This window comes from Leopardus geoffroyi, chromosome A2 (assembly GCF_018350155.1).
Source record: "Leopardus geoffroyi isolate Oge1 chromosome A2, O.geoffroyi_Oge1_pat1.0, whole genome shotgun sequence".
NCBI classification, from domain to species: domain Eukaryota; kingdom Metazoa; phylum Chordata; class Mammalia; order Carnivora; family Felidae; genus Leopardus; species Leopardus geoffroyi.
This window is the reverse complement of record NC_059331.1, coordinates 7181783-7202081: the sequence shown is the minus strand read 5'-3', so window position 1 is coordinate 7202081 and position 20299 is coordinate 7181783. Positions and strand designations below refer to the sequence as shown.

Here is a 20299-nt window from a genome sequence, read left to right as displayed (position 1 = left end):
TAGGTTCAGTGAAACTGGGCAAGGTACACAGATTTCCCATATACCCCTGCCCCCACACATGCATAACCTCTACCATTACTAACATCTCACACCTGAGTGGTTAATTTGTTACAACTGATGAGCCAACATTGACATGTCATAATCAGGCACAGTCCCCTGGGGTTCACTTTTGGTGTGCATTCTATGGTTTCGACAAATACAGAATGACATATTCACCACTATAGCATCATACAAGGTATTTTCACGGCTTTCAAAATCCCAGATGCTTTGCCCATTCATACCCCCAGCCACCTCCCTCCACTCTTGACAACCACTGATCTCCAAGTTTGCCTTTTCCACGATGTCATAGAGTTGGAATCATAAAGGATATAACCTTTCCAGATTGGCTTCTTTCATTTAGTAATGTGTATGAAAGGTGCATCCAGGTCTTTACAAATCCTGATAGTTCATTCCTTTCAAATGCTGGATATTCCATTGTCTGGATGCACCAGTTTGTTTGTTTATTTACCTACTGAAGATATTCATTTGCCTACTGAAGTTTTGGCAATTAGGAATAGAACTGCTATAAACATCCATGACCAAACAAAACAAAAAAAAACCCAACACAATGCATGTGCTGGTTTCTGAACGGACAGAAGTTTTCAACTTCTCTGGGGAAATACCAAAAACCCTAGATACTGGATCATTTGGTAAGAGTATGTTTAGTTTTATAAGAAACCACCAAACTATTCCAAACTGGCTGTACGATTTTGTATTCCCACCAGCAAAGCATTTGGCGCTGTTAGTGTTCCAGATTTTGGCCATTCTCATAGACGTGTAGTGGGATCTCCTTTTAACTTGTATTTTTCTGGTGACATATGGTGTGGAGCCTCTTTTCATAAATGCTTATTTGCCATCTGTACATCTTCTGTGGAGAAGTGTCTGTTAAGGTCTTTGACCAATTATTAATAGGCTATTTTCTCACTGTTGTTTTAATATTCTTTGTATACTTTGGATAACAGTCCTTTACCCAAATACGTCTTTTGCAAATATTTTCTCCCAACCTGTGCGTCTTCTCACTTGCTTGACAATGTCTTTCACAGAGCATATTAAATTTTAATAAAGTCCAGTTTATCAATTATTTCTTTTTATGGATCATGCCTTTGGTGTTTTATTTATTTATTTATTTATTTATTTATTTAGGTGTTATATTTTAAAAGGATTGCCACACCCAAGGACATCCAGGTTTTCTCCTATGTTATCTTCTAGGAGTTCATAGTTTTGTGTTTTCTACTTAGGTCTATAATGCATCTTGAATTAATCTTTATAAATATAGACTGTAAAGATTCATGGTTTTGCATGTGGTTTTCTGGTTGTTCCAGCACCATATGTTGGAAAGAATTATCTTGGGGCGCCTGGGTGGCGCAGTCAGTTAAGCGTCCGACTTCAGCCAGGTCACGATCTCGCGATCCGTGAGTTCGAGCCCCGCGTCAGGCTCTGGGCTGATGGCTCAGAGCCTGGAGCCTGTTTCCGATTCTGTGTCTCCCTCTCTCTCTGCCCCTCCCCCATTCATGCTCTGTCTCTCTCTGTCCCAAAAATAAATAAACGTTGGAAAGAATTATCTTTACTCCATTCCACTGCCTTTGCTCCTCTGTCAGAGATCAGTTGACTATTTATGTGGCCTATTTGAGCTCTCTGTTCTGTTCCATTGATCTATTCTTTTATCAATACCACACTGTTTTAATTAATGTAGCTTTATAGTAAATCTAGTTTTTTAATCTTAAGTAATCTCTACACCCAACGTGGGGCTCAAACTCACGACCCCAAGATCACATTCTTCTTAGTGAGGCAGCCAGCTGCCCCAAGGTTTATAGTAAGTCTTGAAGGCAGGCAGTTTCAGTCCTCCAACTTTGTTCTTCTCTTTCAATGCTGTGTTAGCTATTCTGGGTCTTTTGCTTCTTCATATAAACATCAGAATCAGCTTGTCAATCCCCACAAAATAAGTTGCTGGAATTTTGTCTGGATTGAACCCATGAGTGAGATTGGGAAGAACTAACACCTTGACAATTACTGAGTATATCCATGAACATTAAATATCTCTCCATTCATTCAGTTCTTTGATTTTGTTCATCAGAATTTTGCAGTATTCCTCTAGATCTAGAGAGATCTAGTACATATTTTGTTGTGTGAACAGTATTGTGTTTGCAATTTCAAATTCTATTTGTTCATTGTTAGCGTACAGGAAAACAACTGATGGTTTCATGGATATGTGCATGCGTTAAAACTTAAACTGTACACTTAAAATATGTGCAATCTGTTGCATGGCAATTATACCTCAATAAACCTGTTAAGAAAACCAAACTTAATAATAACCAAAGACTCTAACAAGAAAAAAGATATTGGGGGCGCATGGGTGGCGCAGTCGGTTAAGCGTCCGACTTCAGCCAGGTCACGATCTCGCGGTCTGTGGGTTCGAGCCCCGCGTCAGGCTCTGGGCTGATGGCTCAGAGCCTGGAGCCTGTTTCCGATTCTGTGTCTCCCTCTCTCTCTGCCCCTCCCCCGTTCATGCTCTGTCTCTCTCTGTCCCAAAAATAAATAAATGTTGAAAAAAAAAAAATTAAAAAAAAAAAAAAAAGAAAAAAGATATTGAACAATATCAACAATAAATGGATGATAAGTACATGAAAAGATGTTCATCAACAATAAATGGATGGTAAGTACATGAAAAGATGTTCAACATCATTAGTCTTTAAAACTGTGGGTCTACTTTGAAAAAAAGACATACACACAGAAAGGCAACTCATTTAAATAAAAATGCTTTTCTTGGTTTTCTTTTCAAGTATCAATTTTCTTATATGCAGTAAGTGAAAATTTGTACTCTATACTTTACCAAAATTTTTATACTTTTAGATTTTGTTTAAAAACCCTTTGTAGCAAAGGCTTTTCATTTAAAAAACCCTTTTAGGATTTCAATTTTTATAAAAATATATGTAAGTTATTTACTGAAAGTATTGCTTTTACATTCATAATCTAACATGACTTACTACATGTAAAATAAAAATAACAAAGCCTTTTTCCACATTCCCTACACTTATAATTTACCATTCCTGTAAAGTTGTAAAGTGTGAGTTGTGTTTCCTAATAACAAAGATCAAAGACATTCCTATATCTCTTTCAGTCATAGGATCTCTTCAAATCCTATGTGTGCTTTCAAATGTGTGCACACATTTTCAAACCAAATGTGTGCTTTCATATTTCCCCCAAATGAAGGATAAAACTAAAAAACAAAAACAAAACAAAAAAACAAAACAAAAAAAAAACCCCTACCCTTCTTACATTTATAAGATTTTTCACAACTGTGAAATCATAGCTGAACAGCAAAATACAAGACAGAGCTAAAGGCTTCCTACATTCCTCATAATAAGGTTACCTTTATAATGAATTAGTACAAGTTAAAAAGAGAAAGTATTTAAGGCTTTCCCACATTCTCTGCAAGCATAAGCTTCTCTCAAGCGTGAATTCTTAGGTGTTTAGTAAGGCATGAAGTACTAAACGTTTCCCCACATTCCTCATCTATATATGGCTTTTCCCCACTGTGAGTTCTTAAATGTCAAATAAGATATGTGGGTTGAGTAAAGGCTTTCCCACATTCCTTACATTCAAAAGGTCGTTCACCAGTGTGAGTTCTCACATGTACTGTAAGGCCTGATGATATAGTGAAGGCTCTCCCACATTTTTTACATTCATATGGCTTCTCTCCAGTATGTGTTCTTTCATGTTGACTAACGTATGAGGAATATCTAAATGATTTCCCACATTCCTCACATTCAAAATGTCTTTCTACACTGTGAATTTTTAAATGCTGAATAAGAAAGGAGGATCAAATAAAGGCTTTCCCACACTGCTTACAATCATAGGGTTTCATTTCAGGGTGAGTTTGCATGGGATTTTCAAAGCAAGATGAGTTACTAAAGGCTTTCTTTCCCACATTCCTTACATTGATAAGGCTTTTCACCAGTGTGAGTTCTTATATGTAAAGTGTGATGACCTAACAAAAGCTTCTCCACATTCCTCACATTGATAAGGCTTCTCTCCAGTAAGTTCCTCTGTGTTTTTTATATTTTAAATTTTTTTTTTTTTAACGTTTATTTATTTTTGGGACAGAGAGAGACAGAGCATGAACGGGGGAGGGGCAGAGAGAGAGGGAGACACAGAATCGGAAACAGGCTCCAGGCTCTGAGCCATCAGCCCAGAGCCTGACGCGGGGCTCGAACTCACGGACCGTGAGATCGTGACCTGGCTGAAGTCGGACGCTTAACCGACTGTGCCACCCAGGCGCCCCAAGTTCCTCTGTGTTTTTTAAGACCTGAAGAATCAGTGAAGGTTTTCTCACATTTACTACACTTGTGGTTTTTCTCCAGTGTGATTTCGCATGTGAGTATCCAGTTTTGATAAACAAGTAAACTCTTTACTACACTCTTTGCACACATAATGTTACTCTCCAATATAAAATTGTACACGTTTAGCAAGATCTAGGGAACAAGAAAAAGCTTTCTCAAATTTCTTACATTCCACAGGCATTAATTCACTTTGAGTTCTTAAATGTTGAATAAGATATGAAGATCAACTAAAGGTTTTCCCACATTCTTTAGGTTTATAGGACCTTTTTTCTATTGCGAATCTGCACATGTACAAAAAGGCTTGTAGAATGATAAATAGCTTTCCCACATTTCTTAAAGGCATATGGCCTCTCTCCACTATGAATTCTTACATATTCTCTAAGGTGTGAGGAAGAAGGAATTCCTTTCTGACAGCGCATTTATAAGGTTTCTTTGGAGTACAAGGTTTCTTGTGAACCAGATGTGCATTTTGGCTTAAGGTGTTTCACACTGATTACAGTTAGGAGGGTTCTCTCCATTATCAGTTTTGTTGTATGGATAAAGGCAGAGTTCTTTGTAAAGGCTTTTACACACTGATCACACAAGTTTTCTTTCTATTGTGAGCTCTCTTGTAAGTCTTAAAGCAGCAGTGTTCACTCAAGGTTTCTTCCCAATGGTTAAACAATTCCTCTCCAATGTGTTTCTCTCCTGTTGATGAACAGATTCGTGAGGTCTTATAAAAGTTTTCCAGCTTTATTACATTCAGAGATCCTCTCCTCTGCCTTGAATTGTTATACTATAGAGGAAACCAATCAGTATGACTAAAGTTTTTTGTTTTCTCTTCCATTTTCACTGTATGCAACGCATGGTTCCAGACCTGAGTGCTTTCAAGCAGAATGAAGAGACCATTCTGCTAAAAAGTTCTTTTGTAGTCTTTTTTTTTCCTTTTGTAGTCTTTACTTTCACAGGGATTCTTATAGCATTTAGCTGATAACTGATCAAGATGAAATTACTTTTCAAAAACTTTATCTGAATTCTATATATGAAATATTGAGCTAACAATGTGTGAATGTATTTTGGGGAGTGTTTAAAGTAGTTGTCAAATTCATAATGCTCAGAGACTCTATGAGAAACAGTTTCATTTAGGATGAATAACACTAGCCCCAAGTGTCTGTTATGGTTTTGTGCTGCTTTTCTATCTTATGGAATTTCCAAACTTCCACTGTTGTGGAAGGCAAGGAATTACACACTGTGAATTTTACCATTTCTACCCATTGGGTGTTTTCCCCTGCAAAATATTCTGCTGAGGTGCTGACCATTTGGTATTAAGACAAATCTCCCAATCTGAAATAAGATTAAAAAAAAAATTAAGGTCTTGGAGGAATAAATGATGGAAAGAAGTTGTTAAAAATAAAGACCAATGCCTATTTATTTTCAAAGACTGACTTAATATAGATTACAAAATAAAAAAGACATGAACATATAGAGATTGAAAAGTCTGACTATATTAAGAGTTTGGCAATGAAAAAGGGTGCTGGTCAAACTGGTAGGTGATTCTCTAAGAAATGATTCTATACATGTCAAGACTGATGGTGAACAGAGAGCAACATAACCAGGAAAACCAAGCTGAAAGAAAATGAATGAAGAACTAAATGCAGAATTTAAAGAAGAAATAGAGGGGTGCCTGGGTGGTGCAGTCGGTTAAGCGTCCGACTTCAGCCAGGTCACAATCTCGCGTTCTGGGAGTTCGAGCCCCGCGTCAGGCTCTGGGCTGATGGCTCAGAGCCTGGAGCTTGTTTCCGATTCTGTGTCTCCCTCTCTCTCTGCCCCTCCCCCGTTCATGCTCTGTCTCTCTCTGTCCCAAAAATAAATAAACGTTGAAAAAAAAAAAAAAATAAAAATAAAGAAGAAATAGATCTTACTGTCAGGTCAAAAGGAAGTTTCAGAAAGTAGATGAAAAGTTAAAGAGAAGTTTGAAGGACCCAAGGAACCTCAGAAACCAAAGGCACCAGCATTCTCAGGAAAAATCCATCTTCAAAAGCTTCCTGTTTAACATTTCCAAATGGACTGCAGCTCTCATGGATTCCTGCTGTTTTTCATAAAGAATCACATCTCCCTTTTCCCTTACTTTGCAGAACTTCTCCCACTATCCTCAGCTTTCCTTCCTGTTCCACCTGAAAGATCAGAACAGGTCTGCATAGCTAGCACCTGGCTCTCAGAAGAAGACACTTGATGTAAGAAGAACATGCAAGGGATGACAAATAGTTCCACAAACCAGGACCAAGATTCTGCTCTGCAGGGACACCAGATACAGTCAGGTAGAACTTGAGAAACAAAATGTTTGTGCCAACTTTATCAAACCAATAAACTTTCTTTTTTTTTTTTTTTTCAAACCAATAAATTTTCAAGTGAAACTAAAATACAAGCACACACTTCCTCATTGCTCACCAAAAGAGGTGCCGATCTTTCCCCTAAAACCCAGGCTCAAACTTGTATACAAGTTTTTTAAGTCCTAAGCCTTTCAATCCATACAGACAATAAGGCCAGTACAATGAACAGATCTTCGTTTTCAAGAGAAGTCACTTCAAGGTAAGGTCAGTGAGAGCAGAAACAACATCTGCTCTTTTTACCACTGCATTGCCAGTAGTCAGCACAGACACTAGGACACAGTTAAGCAAGGGGCGCCTGGCTGGCTCAGTCGGTAGAGCATGCGACCCTTGATCTCAGGGTCTTGAGTTTAAGCCCCACAATGGGCATGGAGCCTACCTTTAAAAAAAAAAAAAAAGGAAACATTTCTTCCAGAAAAAGCTAAATGAAGAAATGGTACCAGCCTTACCTACTGCAACCAGATTCTTGTGGTTCTCCAGCATCACATTTCTGTACAGGTTTCTCTGAGTTGGATCCAGCAAAGTCCACTCCTCCTGGGTGAATTCCACAGCCACATCCTCAAGGATCACCAGATCCTAAACCATCACAAACATTCTGGCATCAAGCAATTGCCATCTAAACCAATGTTCACTGGAGAAAGAGAATGGGAGACCCAAAGCTTAGACAGTTTTCCATGTTCTCCCATCATCTCTTCCAGGGCTTGATGGTCCTCATGCCCATTCTCCTCTCTACCTGGACATATTCACTGGTGAGCTCATCCAGTCATGTAGCTTTAAGAGCACCTCATTCACCTGACTGCAGGTGTCTCACCACAGCTACACTGTACTCTTTTCTAATCTTATTTTTCTCTAATGACAGGATTTACCATGGTCTGAGTACATTACAGACACAATAAATGCTGGCAATGAATGAATCATTCCTCCAGGGACAGCACAAATTCTGAAAAACACATGTCCACTCCCTCATAGAGTATCAAAGCAAGACAAGAGCACACAATCAACATGAATGAGAGTTGGACTGAATTAGTAGATACTGCGATAACAGTATCCTCTCCTTATGTCATCTGTCAACCACATAAAATATCCTGAAACCTGAGGAAATTTAGCTGGGTATTCAGTCCCTATGCAGGCCCTATATGCACAAAGAAACTCTGTGTTCTATTAAAAAAAAACATGTCTATCTGGCAGGAAGAACATGTACTTTTATAAAAGAATAAACTTCCTACTTACCTGAGAATAATTTGTCAGACACCTAGTCACTGTCCTTTCTCCCTCTGATTTCTCCTCATGAAGAAAGAAAAAATCTTGAAAAAGATGACCTTAGGAAGAAGAAATAAAACCTGAGAACCCAGGCTACCCAAAGTTTCTACTCACAAGCCTAGAAGCCACTCCAGAGTTGACACACATGCTAAGCAGCCTGCCTCATCTGAAACCAGAAGGAGGGTTTGGGCTTTGGGAGGAAGAGTTTAATATTCCCATTTTATAGACAATGAAATTTAAAGTTTAGACAGGTAAAGATGTTGTTTTCTTTTCTAAGTTTATTTATTTTGAGAGAGAGAGACAGAGACAGAGAGCAGAAGTGGGGCAGGGGCACAGAGAGGGAGAGAGAGAGAATCCCAACGTGGGGCTTGAACTCATGAACCGTGAGATTATGACCTGAGCTGAAGTTGGACCACCCAGGTGCCCTAAAGTTGGTGTTTTCTTTGGCCAACAATAATGAATCTCACATAAAAAAAAGCATCTCATGTTGATTAAGCAGAACATCTCCCACATCCTTATCCCTCCTTCCCAAATCTAAGGATTCAGACATCAGGATGTTCTTATCTACTTAAGCCCTCTCTTAGCACAGAAACAGGACTGCTTAGACCTTGACAAGACAGGCCATTCACAGGCCAGTTTAAACCAGTCCCTGACAGGAGCATCAAAAAGGACTTACCACAGGAGAAAAGATCAATGGCTGGCATCCTGTGGGTGTGACAGTAAAATCTGACTGAACCCTTCTCGTTCCCAAAGTCCCTCAAGATGGTGTCTGAATTTAGCGGAGAGGTCAATCTCAATTCCTCCTGATTAAGTACCAGTGGATTCTCACCACGTACCATCAATCTTTAAGCAACAGGCATCACTCAGCTATCATGAAGCATTATTCATTAGTCAGCTCTCTGCAAAAGATAAAGCTGTATTACATAAAAGCCATTAGAAACTGTAGAGTAGTATACTACAGAAATATACATAACAATCGCCATTTACGGAGTACCTATTCTGTGCCACAAGCAGTGGTAGCCCAAAGGATTACCAACATAGTTACTATTACCGCCATTTAACAGCTGAGGCAACCTACATTGAGACAGGAGTAGTCACTGACCCAAGATCACCAATTAGGAAGAGCCAGAGTCTGAATACAGGTTACTCTACCTCAAAAGCCTGAACTCCTGAGGTTACTGTTACTCTCTAACATACCTGGATGACCGTGACAAGGTGATGTGCAAGAAATGATTAACCCAGGTCTGGGTTGCTCAAATCCTGCACTTTCCTGAGAAAGGCCTGTCTTCAGACCTACTCTAGGCTGGGCTTGTGGGAGACGTCCATGGACTATGCTGCCTGCTAAGAATGTTTTTGTATGCCTGAGGCCTTGGGTCACACAATACCAGTCTGGGTGAATTCCAGATAGTTTATGCTAACAACGTGATTTATGGTAAACATGTTTTTATACGCCTGAGGCTCTGGGCAATGTTCTAACAGTTTGAACTCAGGCTGGAGCCTAAGTGGCTGAAGTCAGTCACGCAGGTGGTGTGGGCCTACAGGACTGACCCACGATAAAACCTTAGGACACCAGAGCTCAGGTGCTATAGATTGAATGTTTGCACCTCCCTGCATCTTCATATATTGAAACCTAATCCCCAGTGTGACAGTTTGTGGAGGTGAAGACTCTGAGAGGTAATTATGGGATTGGTGCCTTTGTGAGAGACCCCAAAGAGCTACCTTGCCCCTTCTGCCATGTGATGACACAGTGAGAAGACTGCCTTCATTAATCAGTAAGTAGGTCCTAACCTGACACCAACTCTGCTGGCATCTTGATCTTGAGTTTTCCCAGCCTTCAGAACTGTGAGAAATTTCTGTTGTTGACAAGCCACCCAATCTATATTTTTGTTACCACAGCCCAACTGAACAGCCTACTGTATCAGGTGAGCTTCCTTGGTAATTTATTATTACTAGGAATATTAAGCAATGCCCATTTGACTGCACTGGGAAAAGACACCTGGATGCTTGTGCCTGGTTTGTCCTGGAATTAATCCTGTGTGTCTTACTTATCCCTTTGCTGATTCTAATCTGTATCCTTTGGTTGTAATAAACCATAACGGGTTTAACAGCAGAAGTCTTGTATATCCTACTTCATTGCAGAGCATAAGGGTGTTCTTGAGGATCCCCAGCACAAATGGTTTATTTAATTCAGACATCTTTGAGCTCATCCAGCTGGCAAAACCACCTAGCCCCAGTTGCCTTCAAATCCTTACATCAGCCTATGCCTTCATTCATTATGCAAGTATCTTGAAGGTCCTTCTCTTTGCAACATAACACAGTAGGCAATGAGGAGAGAGCAGTGAACAGAAAATGCCCCATACCTTAGATTTTTTATCACTTTCCAAGGGCCAAGCAGATAATAAACACATAAATTTGTATTCTATCAGCTGGTGATAAGTGCTAGGGAAAAAATATGAACAGATCAGGAATATTATCCTCTGCCTCCCCCAACACATACACATACACCCAAGGATTTTTCTTATCAAACTTAGGACTAGCTCTGGGAAAGATAAAGACAGAACAGGAAAACAATCATTTTTCAGAAAACTCTTGAAAACTAACATCTGACTTGCCTAAAAAGTGAGATTCAACTTTTGATCTAAAGCACTAGCATAATTCAAACAAACAAAATAAACTCAGAATACATTTCAAATACTGCTCTACTTCAATGGGGAATCAATCAGCTTAGAAACCCCTCACATAAAAGATGTGACCCTCTCCCCTAGGTCTTACAGGTATAAGATGGATGGAGTAGGTGGAGTGCTAAATCAGACTTTGCCCAAAGTTTATTTATTTATGTATTTATTTTTTGAAAAAACCTCACCTTTTTTTTTCATTAAATTTTGCCTTTTTTATTCCTCCCTTACCTATGCTTTATGTTCATTTTGTTGGTCCTTTCAAACATTTAGAAATTATAGTTGAGTTCCTTTTTCAAACATTTTGAATTATACATTCAAACAAGTTCAGAATTATAAGTGTACAGTACACTATCATGAATTTCTTGACCCGAAGCACTCATATGCCTCATCTAAATTACTCCTTTCTCCTCTCCAAATGGAAGCACTATTCTGCCTTATAAAACTGTAATTCTGCCTGTTTTTGAACTTCATATCAAATCATATGGTGTGCATTAATTTGTGTCTAGCATTTGCCATTCAGTGTCCTAGGACTATCTGTGCACTTCCTTGTAAAATCTAGTTTTAGCAAGAACCCTAATTAAGTCAGTTTAATTACATGATCACCCTCAATATCTGATCAAGTTCCTAATCCTCTACCATTTCCCAGGTGATGTCTGATCACTCCTTTATTTATTATTTATTTTTAATGTTTATTTATATGACAGAGAGAGAGACAGACAGACACACAGACAGCGCAGGTGCGAACGCACGCACGCAAGAGGAAGGGCAGGGAGAGGCAGTTAAAATCTGAAGCAGGCTCCAGGCTCCCAGCTGTCAGCACACAGCCTGACCGGGGTGAGATCATGACCTGAGCTGAAGTCAGATGCTTAACCAACTGATTCACCCAGGTCCCCCTGTCTTTTGTTTTTAAGTTTATTTATTTTGAGACAGAGACAGCATGGGTGGAGGACTGGCAGGGGGAGAGAATGAATCTCAAGCAGGTTCCACGCTGCTAGCGCAGAGCCCGATGCAGGGCTTGAACCCATGAAACTGTGAGGTTTGACCTGAGCCAAAATCAAGGGTCAGATACTTAACCGACTGAGCCACCCAGGCACCCGCTGATCTGTCTTCAGTAAGAACCGTTAGGTCATTTTACCCAGAATCCCCCTTACCTCAGATGTTTCCTCTTAGTAATTTTCTATTCATTAACCTGGCTATAGATTCCGGTCCCTGGCTATAGATTTCCACTTACGCGGTACTCAGTTGGGAGTAGAGCCCGAGCTCTCACCTACGCTGTAAACTCCCATTGCAGTGATTCCTACACCTATCTCAATGCTCCTAAGAAAAGTTTGCCTTACCATCTTTAACAAATGTCACTGAATATTTTTTTCTTGAACACCTTGCCTAAATCTCCCCTAGTCATAATACCCAGTGCCCTAAAACATTCCATATTAGACAGATGCTCTAACATAATGAATGATAAATTAAAATTCAATCTTTAGCAGTCATGGATTGGCTTATTAAAATGTAATCCCATGGACCCCCAGGTAAAATAGTTAATAGGACCAATGTAATTTAAAAGAGGGTCTTCAAGGGGGGAAACTCATGATATAAAACCTAATTAATAAAGGGGTGATTATTTGCAACAACTTTTCCATTTGACAGCCCAATTTTGCCCCTTCTTAAACCTGGAGAAAATAAAAGGTGCCTTATGATGTATTACGAGAACTGTAACACTGTGGTTCCATCCAATTAGGGCCCCCGTACCCAACATTCAATATTATTAAAAATCCTGGCTCCATCCAATCAACAACCAGTAAATATTTTGCTCTTACAGACTGGGCTAACATGTTTCTGTTCAGTGCCTATTTAAACAGCCTCTCAGCTGCAATTTGCCTTCACCTCTGAAGTGTATCAAATTGATCACCTAACCATGCAAAGACTCAGAGTACATGCAAATATTTGAGCAGAGTACTCTGAACTTTATATCCTTAATATAAACTATATGGACAAAAAGAAATGCAAATAAATTTAATAGTTTACTGAGTAAATCTACACCTGATAGTAACATTGGTATTACACTTTTTGAAACCACTATACACATACTGTAGCACAAACAATATATTAATGTTAGTGTTTATTATAACAGAAAAGAGGTACAAGTATAAAATAAGAGAAAGCAAACAAAAAAATCCCATTTTAAATTTTTACTGGGAATATGAGTACGAACTTACGAGTAAGGAAACATGTACTTTAGATATCCACTGAAAGGCCTAGACAGGATTATACCCAAGTAGCACAGAGCCCATGTATCACACCAACCTCGGTGTCTAAAAGGAAACAGGCTTTTTGGAGAAATCATTGGTTACAGGTTTGTAACAATAAAGTACAAAGTGAACTGGGGCTTTATTTTACACTTAAAGACTAATAGGGTTGTGTTTAAAGACTAATAGGATTCATGTTGAAGGGACACTGATTCAAAAGGCAAATGTGGGACAGCTGGATCTTCAAAATAAATGACAGGAATTGATTATAAAATAGTGAATGAAAGAAAAGCCCAAGAATATGTTGTGATACTCCAAAAAGAAAAAAAGTATAGAGGGCAGGGGAAGTGGGGAAGGAAAGCTGCTCAGCTAAAGAATGGAGAAGGATTGACACAATTAGCAAAAACATCACTTTGTAACCTCCCCCCACGCCCACCACGTAAAAATAGGTTTAGGCAAAGATTGACAAGTGATATTGAAACCCTTAGATGAAAGGCTGTTGGGGAACAGAATATCCCTCTGTTGCCAAGTATTACCCAAGGATTACCAAAAAAAAAAAAAAAAAAAAAAAAAAAAAAAAAATGTGTGCCTATATGAGACAGAAGGGCACCTTGACTAAATGCTTCTCATCCCTCATAATGGGACGTGCTTCCTGAATGGAATACAATACAAAGTACACAGAAACGTTCCAGTGTCTAAACTTGCCGTCTAACCCAGGAGCCACTGGGGGGGGTTCTCTGTGGCTACCATGAACATGTAACGTGGCTAGTGTGACTGAGAAGCTACATTCTCAACTTTATTTACTTTTAATTAATTAGATTTTAAAATAAAATTGAGTCAGTTACTTAAAAAAAAAAACACTTTTCAGTATGTTCCAACAATCTCGGTTTGGAGACCTTTTTCAACAGTAAAACAGTAAAAGCTAAATACAGATCAAGAATTCCCAATGAAAATTCAGCATCCACACGGAGATCCGGCATACACGCCAGATTCCAGCAACTTATTACAAAAGAAACATAAAATTTCTCATTAAGAATTCCCTATTAGCTGCATTTGTCATTAATTCCACTAATTTGAAACTGATAGCTGGATAAATTGGGTTAAATAAAACATATTAGAAATGATTTCCCAGGTACATTTAAAGTTTTTACTTGGCTATTAAGAATTATAAAAAATTACATCTGTACCTCACGTTATATTTCTAGGAGACAGTACGGCTCTAGACCCAACGACCACTTTACAAGGAACAGTCAAGTTAATTAGATAATTAAATAAAACCATAAGAGAACAACATCGTATCTGAATGCCAACATTTTACGATATAACTTTCCTGGAGCCTTCAAGAACCAAAATTAATTTCAGTTTTAAATGCAGGCAACTGTTTTAGGGACGAGAGAGCTAAAGCAAAATGCAATGTGCATTTTGCAATCTTGTTGGGGTTCTAGCTCCAAAAACCCCGACAACTGTAATAGATACTTTCGGAAAACTGGAGAAAGTCTACTTTCTTGGACGGACAGTGGAGTTTTGATGTTAGAAGACTGTCCTGATTCTCAGAGGATGCACGCTTACGATTAAAAGGTGAAGCGAATGTCTGCAATTTACCATTAAATGGCTCATCGTTAAGAATACACAGGACTAGAGACAAAATCTTAACAATTAGCGAACGTGGATGAAGGTTCCACGGATGTTCGTTATAGTGGCGCTGCAGATTTTAAGGAAGAATTTCTACACGGACACCCGAAAGAAAAACCTACCTGTCAAAACTTCACCCTACTTAGGGTGAATTCAATTCCAGCTAACGGCAACCGGCCCGCCGCGTCTTTGCTCTCTAACTGCTACATCGAAGCTTCGGGCATTTGCAAGGCTCTAACTTAACGCGAATTCACTCACTCAAGGCGTTTAACGTCGATAACTGACAACGCCAAGGGCACCGCGTGCCCGCCAGGATGCGACACAACCGCCACGCGGGGGGGGGGCGGGGACGTCGGGGCCAGAGTCGCCGCGACCAGGAAAGGCCTGGCTCCCACGCCTCCCCCGGGGCTGCTCCCCGCCTCGGGGGCCCAGCCGGCCCGGGCTCTCGGAGGAAGGGGCTTCTGACTCCGCGCCTCTCTCTTGGGTTCCCCCCTTCCTACGTATCCACTCAGAGGCCGGGCGGCGACAAGCAACGACTCTCCCTCCGACGCGGGAGTGGCGCGGCCAAGATGGCCGCCGCCCCGCGCACGCGCTTTTCCGGTCTCCGCAAACGGCGCGAGGGGCGGGGCCTCGGAAGCTGGGCGGGCCACGCCGACGCCTCTTCTCGCGCCCGCTAGCTGAGAGAGGCAGTTTTCCTCCTGCCGGGAGGCGGGGAGCCGCTCGGAAGGAGCTGGAGCGGACGGTGGGGTTGTGGTCCCGGGCCGGCGCGGTGCTCTTACCCGTCTTACCTGGATGACAGTTGCTTTCAAATTTTGGTGCATACGTGAACCGTCCTCTTCATTGCACAACTGTGCCTGCACGTTCCCCGCGGAGATCATGAATACAATCGCTACATAGCTGCACTTGACCTTTTCCTATGGCACTATGCGTGATTCATTTTTTCAATGTAGTTCAGCCTCCTGTTTGTGAAGGGAGCTGCAAACTACACTTGAGGCAAGAGGGAGAAACGCTACAGCATCTCAGTCTGAAGTCTCTGACACTACACTAGAGGTGACCTAAGTTTAAATGAAATGGCTTGTCTAGATGTGCGGCTGAAGCTACATGTCTTCTTTACTGGGTTAGGAGAGCAACTGTTGTGCCTAATGAGCCTCTGATTTCCATTATGATTTTGAGTTAAAAAGTTTTAAGAGCTTGGCCATCCCTTTCAGGTACCAACTAAAAGGAAACGGCTTATCATTTGGGAGACCCAGAGTGGGAGAGTTCTCCCTATTATTAGCCTTGAGTTGGCCTTAAGGCTAACGCTACAGTGACCTCCCATGGCAGAGCTTCAGGGGTGTCATTAGTCATTTCCTAGAAGGAGGCAGATAAATCATTAAGTTGGCAATGGACGGTCTACAATAAGTCTTAGGAATCCTCTACATTATCTTTTAGTGAAAGGGGAGGGAATTTTGAATGGCTGTAATTTGTCTTGGTTTCAGGGATTTGCTTCCCAGGGATATGTCATGGACTAGGTAGTGAACCTGCTGGTCTGACAGAATTGTAATTTATTCCCAGAAACTTTGTCTTGTGGGAAAAGGAACCTTACTAAAATGCAGTCAGGAGGCCAGAGGGGGAACTCTCACAGGGTACCACTCCTTAATCACAGTAAGAATGATCAATTATAGGCACCCCCAAAAGAACTGCAATAGGAAATTACAGCCCCCAACAGATGTACATCTCCTACAAGAAATAGACTACCCCAGCAATTTAGCCAATGAGAAACCATCATCAACCTGAACTCTTCCTTTTCTCCAATGGACCCGTTGGAAACAACCCCTCCCAACTTTCTCCTGCTCCATAAAATAATGTTCCTCCTCTTTGTTGGACTAGCCTATGGTTTTTGCTGTAGGTTGCTTGTCCCAAATTACAATTCTCTGCTATTCCCAAAAAAACCTTCGTACACTGTCCCCAGCTCCTCCCTTTTCTCCTACTTGGGAGATCAGAAAGAGTGTGTGTAGCCAACACACTGGTCAGAGAAAAATGCACACAATGAGGTAAGACCGTGAAGGACAACAAATGTTTTTAAAATCCAGTAAAATATACATAAAATTAACCACTTTAGCCATCTTTAAGTGTACAACTCAGTGGCATTCAGTACATTTAGAAAGTTGTCCGACGATCCCCACTGTCCATCTCCAAAAATTTTTCACCATCCCAAACAGAAACTCTGTAGGGAAACAAATCTTTATGAGATCCAGCCAATGTTTTGGTCTCCAGGATTTCTGGAAACAGGAAAATGTGAGTTTAACTGCAGCAAAATGAGGATGCTGAATTGTAATGAACTTTAACAAGGTGTCAATCCATAAACTTTCTCTCTGTGCCTCAAGATAACCTCTGAAATGAAGACATTTAGACACTCCAAAGAACCTCCAGGGAGAAGCAGTTCCCTTGATATTGAACTTGAATTAACAGCACAAAATTAACTTTCTGGACACTATATGATTCCCTTTGGCCTCATCCTATTATTATTGGCTTATTTTGTACATTTCCCACAGGTGATGACAATGTTCTAAACACTCTAGTGTGCGTGGTAATGAACAACTGTGTTACCCTGGACCCCCTGCAGGCCAGCTGAAGCAGGGTATGTTTCGCTGCTGACACATCTTGCTGCACCCGGCTTACTGATTTAATTGGCTTGGGTCTGCATGGGGAGCCTAGCTGAAGCCATGTCCCCCTCATTACCCTGCCGGGAGTCATGGTCCTGGTCAGTCTTGTCTGAAGTTCCCTAAAAGAACAGAATCAATTTGGTATAAGCCCCTATGGCTACAGTTAATTACAATATCTGTGTTAGTCTCCTCTTGCTGCTGTAACAAGTTACCAGAAACTTAGTAGCTTAAAACAAAACAAATGTACGGTCTCGTAATTGTGAAGGTCAGGCATCTGAAATGGGTCTCACTGGGCTACATTCAGGGTATCCACAGGCTGTGTTTTTTCTGGAGGCTGTAGGGGAGAATTCATTTCCTTGCCTTTCCAGCATCCAGAGGCTGTCTCCATTCCCTGGCTTGTGGCCATAAATCACTCTGATCACTGCTTCCATTCTCACATCTCTTCCTCTGACTCTGACCCTACTGCCTCCCACTTTTGCTTAGAAAGGTCCCTGTGATTACACTCAGCCCACTTTAATAACCTGGGGTGCCCCCCCCCCAATCTCAAGAACCTTAATTTAGCCACACCTGCATAGTCCCCTTTGGCATACAAAGGAATATATTCACAGGTTCTGGGGATTGGGGCATGGACATCTTTGGCAGGGGCATTATTCTGCCTACCGCACAAAGCATCTACAAAGAATTCTTGGCTAGATACATGAAAAATCAGGGGCCAGAGTTGTAGAGAAATGGCTCTGCCACAGTGCCCTTGAGACTTTGTATCTATCCACATAGGCCATGCAGGCAAAGGGCCTGACTGTGGCAAATGTGAGTGTTGGCAGAATGCCCTGCGATCTTCCCAGAACGTGAGGGATGGGAGGCCTGGAAGTAAGGAGCTACTATGAGGCCACCTCCCACTTACTTCCCCTGGGAAACTATCAGAGGACAGTTTCTCATTGCCTCTTAGGTTCTGAGGAGGTAAGGGAGTTTTTTGCCCTGCCCCATTCACAACAGAAGTGCAGAACGTAAAACTGCTTGGTCGCAGTCTAGATTGGGCTCTTCAGCTATGGGGAAGTGGCACAAAGAGTACAGGTTAAAGTTGATGGTCTTTGTGTCCACCAGTAGAGGAACCTCCCCACCCTGCCCCCGGGGAGTATGCCAAAATGATGTTATCTGTGTAGTCTGAAGGCATGAGTTCTACTTCCCGGGTACCTGCCTGTCTCTCCTGTGAAACTTTTACACAACAGAACATTTTAGCCAAATGTAGAACTTCAAATCAAATGTCATCCATCTAGGCGGTGATATCTGGGAGGGGTGCTCTAATGAAGGGAATAATCATATTTAACTATAGTCTACCGTCAGCCTCATTGAAGCTTAGTGGCTCTAAGCACAGGCCGACCAGGGAATTAAAAGGTGAAATGGCAGGAATCTGTACCCTTTCAGCGCCTTTGCTTGGCCAGTAATTACTGCAGCATATTGACCACCAACCTCCACTGGTTAACTGGTTCTTTTTTTTTTTCTTTTTTTTTTTTTTTTTTTTTAATTTTTTTTTTTTTTTCAACGTTTATTTATTTTTGGGACAGAGAGACAGAGCATGAACGGTGGAGGGGCAGAGAGAGAGGGAGACACAGAATCGGAAACAGGCTCCAGGCTCTGAGCCATCAGCCCAGAGCCCGACGCGGGGCTCGAACTCACGGACCGCGAGATTGTGACCTGGCTGAAGTCGGACGCTTAACCGACTGCGCCACCCAGGCGCCCCTGGTTAACTGGTTCTTAACAGCTGGTGCCCACCAACAGCAAAAAGCTTTAGGCTCATTTCATGAGGGTGGCTCAGCAGGTCCCATTCTAATCATGGGAAAAGGTGATTGTCTGGAACACCCAGGACAGAATCTTGTAGCCAAAGTGCCCGATTTTAACAGTTAAGCTGGTTCCTGCCCTTTTTAACAGTTAAGCTGGTTCCTGCCCTTTTTGTTAATCCTCCTCCCAAGGTATTCATTTCCTGGGGCTGGGGAAAGGGTTAGGCCCTTAAGGAGAGAGATGATGCTGTATTACTTCCTCCAAGAGTCAACCCCCCCCCCTTTTTTTTTTTTTTGCATTCCCCTTTTGCCTTTTGGTCTTTTACAAGTTTTTGGATGGTCACTGGCAAAGTGGAGGATAAAATGTCTTTGTTCTTACAGTGGTGACACTGCATTTTTTTTCTAGCAGAGAATGTCAGTCATTCCCCCCCCCCCCCCCCCCCCAGGATCCTTCACTCTGTCCTGTCTCATCTCCCCCAGGAGCTTGGGCTCTTTCCTCCTCTGGGTGGTATGAAGTTGTGGTAAGCAGGACGCAACACCCATCTCATGGTTCAGAACATTTTTTCAGTAAAACAGCCACCTTCTTTGGGCTCCTGGGAAAGGCAAGGATATAAACTTCTTTGACTTTAGTTACTTTAATGTTTTGGCTGGCTGGGCCCAAGAGTTGGGGGTCTCAATGGCTCTCTGGGGAGGGGCTGGAATGCCATCCTAGACAGTAGATCTGAGTGGGACTACAGCTAAAGCCTGCTGGCTGTGGACAAAGGGACCTCCCCCAACTGTGCTTAGGAGACCTGCCATCCCTGCCTTATGGGCTTATGAACTTGTTGTAGCAATTCCTAGGGACTTGTCTAGTCTCAGAGTATCCCAAAACACCAGTTGGCCATGGGGACCTCCTCTCGCTACAGCCCATGATGGGGTCAGAGGCAGCCCACGCTTGGTCCAGACTTAGGCACTTCTCCCCTTTTCCTGCTTGGCCCGGAAGTCTTACAGGGTCCAGAGCTGCTTAGTGGGGGACCAAGCAGGCAGGCTTACCTCTCTCCCCAAGCTGATGCACCTCTGACCCCAAAAGTCAGTTCCAATGATGTTCACTCAAATACCTATGAGGTAGGAAAGCTGAAAGGACTCCATTTTATTTATTTATATTTGTAAATGTTTAAAAATGTTTTTATTTATTTTTGAGAGGGAGAGCATGAGTGGGGGAGGGGCAGAGAGAGAGGGAGACCCAGAATCCAAAGCAGGCTCCAGGCACTGAGCCGTCAGCACAGAGCCTGACACGGGGCTGGAACTCATGAATCATGAGATCATGACCTGAGCTAAGTTG

The 20299-nt window shown here is 41.6% G+C and overlaps 2 protein-coding genes and 1 pseudogene across 3 annotated transcripts in view; all 3 read right to left on the bottom strand.

The window, feature by feature from the left end:
* Window positions 1–7291, bottom strand: part of LOC123607355 (zinc finger protein 177-like) — a 41259-nt gene extending 33968 nt beyond the window's left edge. For both annotated transcript variants that reach the window (XM_045496521.1, XM_045496522.1), the window contains exon 1: window positions 7195–7291. The gene's annotated coding sequence lies outside the window, so the exon portion shown is untranslated. The remainder of the gene's footprint in view (window positions 1–7194) is intronic.
* Window positions 3006–4847, bottom strand: LOC123604896 (annotated as a pseudogene).
* LOC123607380 (zinc finger protein 426-like) lies at window positions 5478–8844 on the bottom strand. The gene is made up of 4 exons (XM_045496553.1): window positions 8682–8844; window positions 7976–8064; window positions 7195–7321; window positions 5478–5702 (listed from the first exon to the last, which is right to left on the bottom strand). The coding sequence occupies exons 1-4, from the start codon at window positions 8842–8844 to the stop codon at window positions 5626–5628; spliced, it is 456 nt and encodes a 151-aa protein (XP_045352509.1). The 3' UTR covers window positions 5478–5625.
* Between the last annotated feature and the right edge of the window lie 11455 nt (window positions 8845–20299).

Coding starts and splice junctions, on each gene's coding strand:
- LOC123607380 (XM_045496553.1), bottom strand. CDS start 8,844: ATGGTACGTGGTGAGAATCCACTGGTACTTAATCAGGAGGAATTGAGA. Junction 8,065..8,681: donor CATTGATCTTTTCTCCTGTG/GTAAGTCCTTTT, acceptor CTTCTTCCTAAG/GTCATCTTTTTCAAGATTTT. Junction 7,322..7,975: donor GTCTGACAAATTATTCTCAG/GTAAGTAGGAAG, acceptor GTGATGGTTTAG/GATCTGGTGATCCTTGAGGA.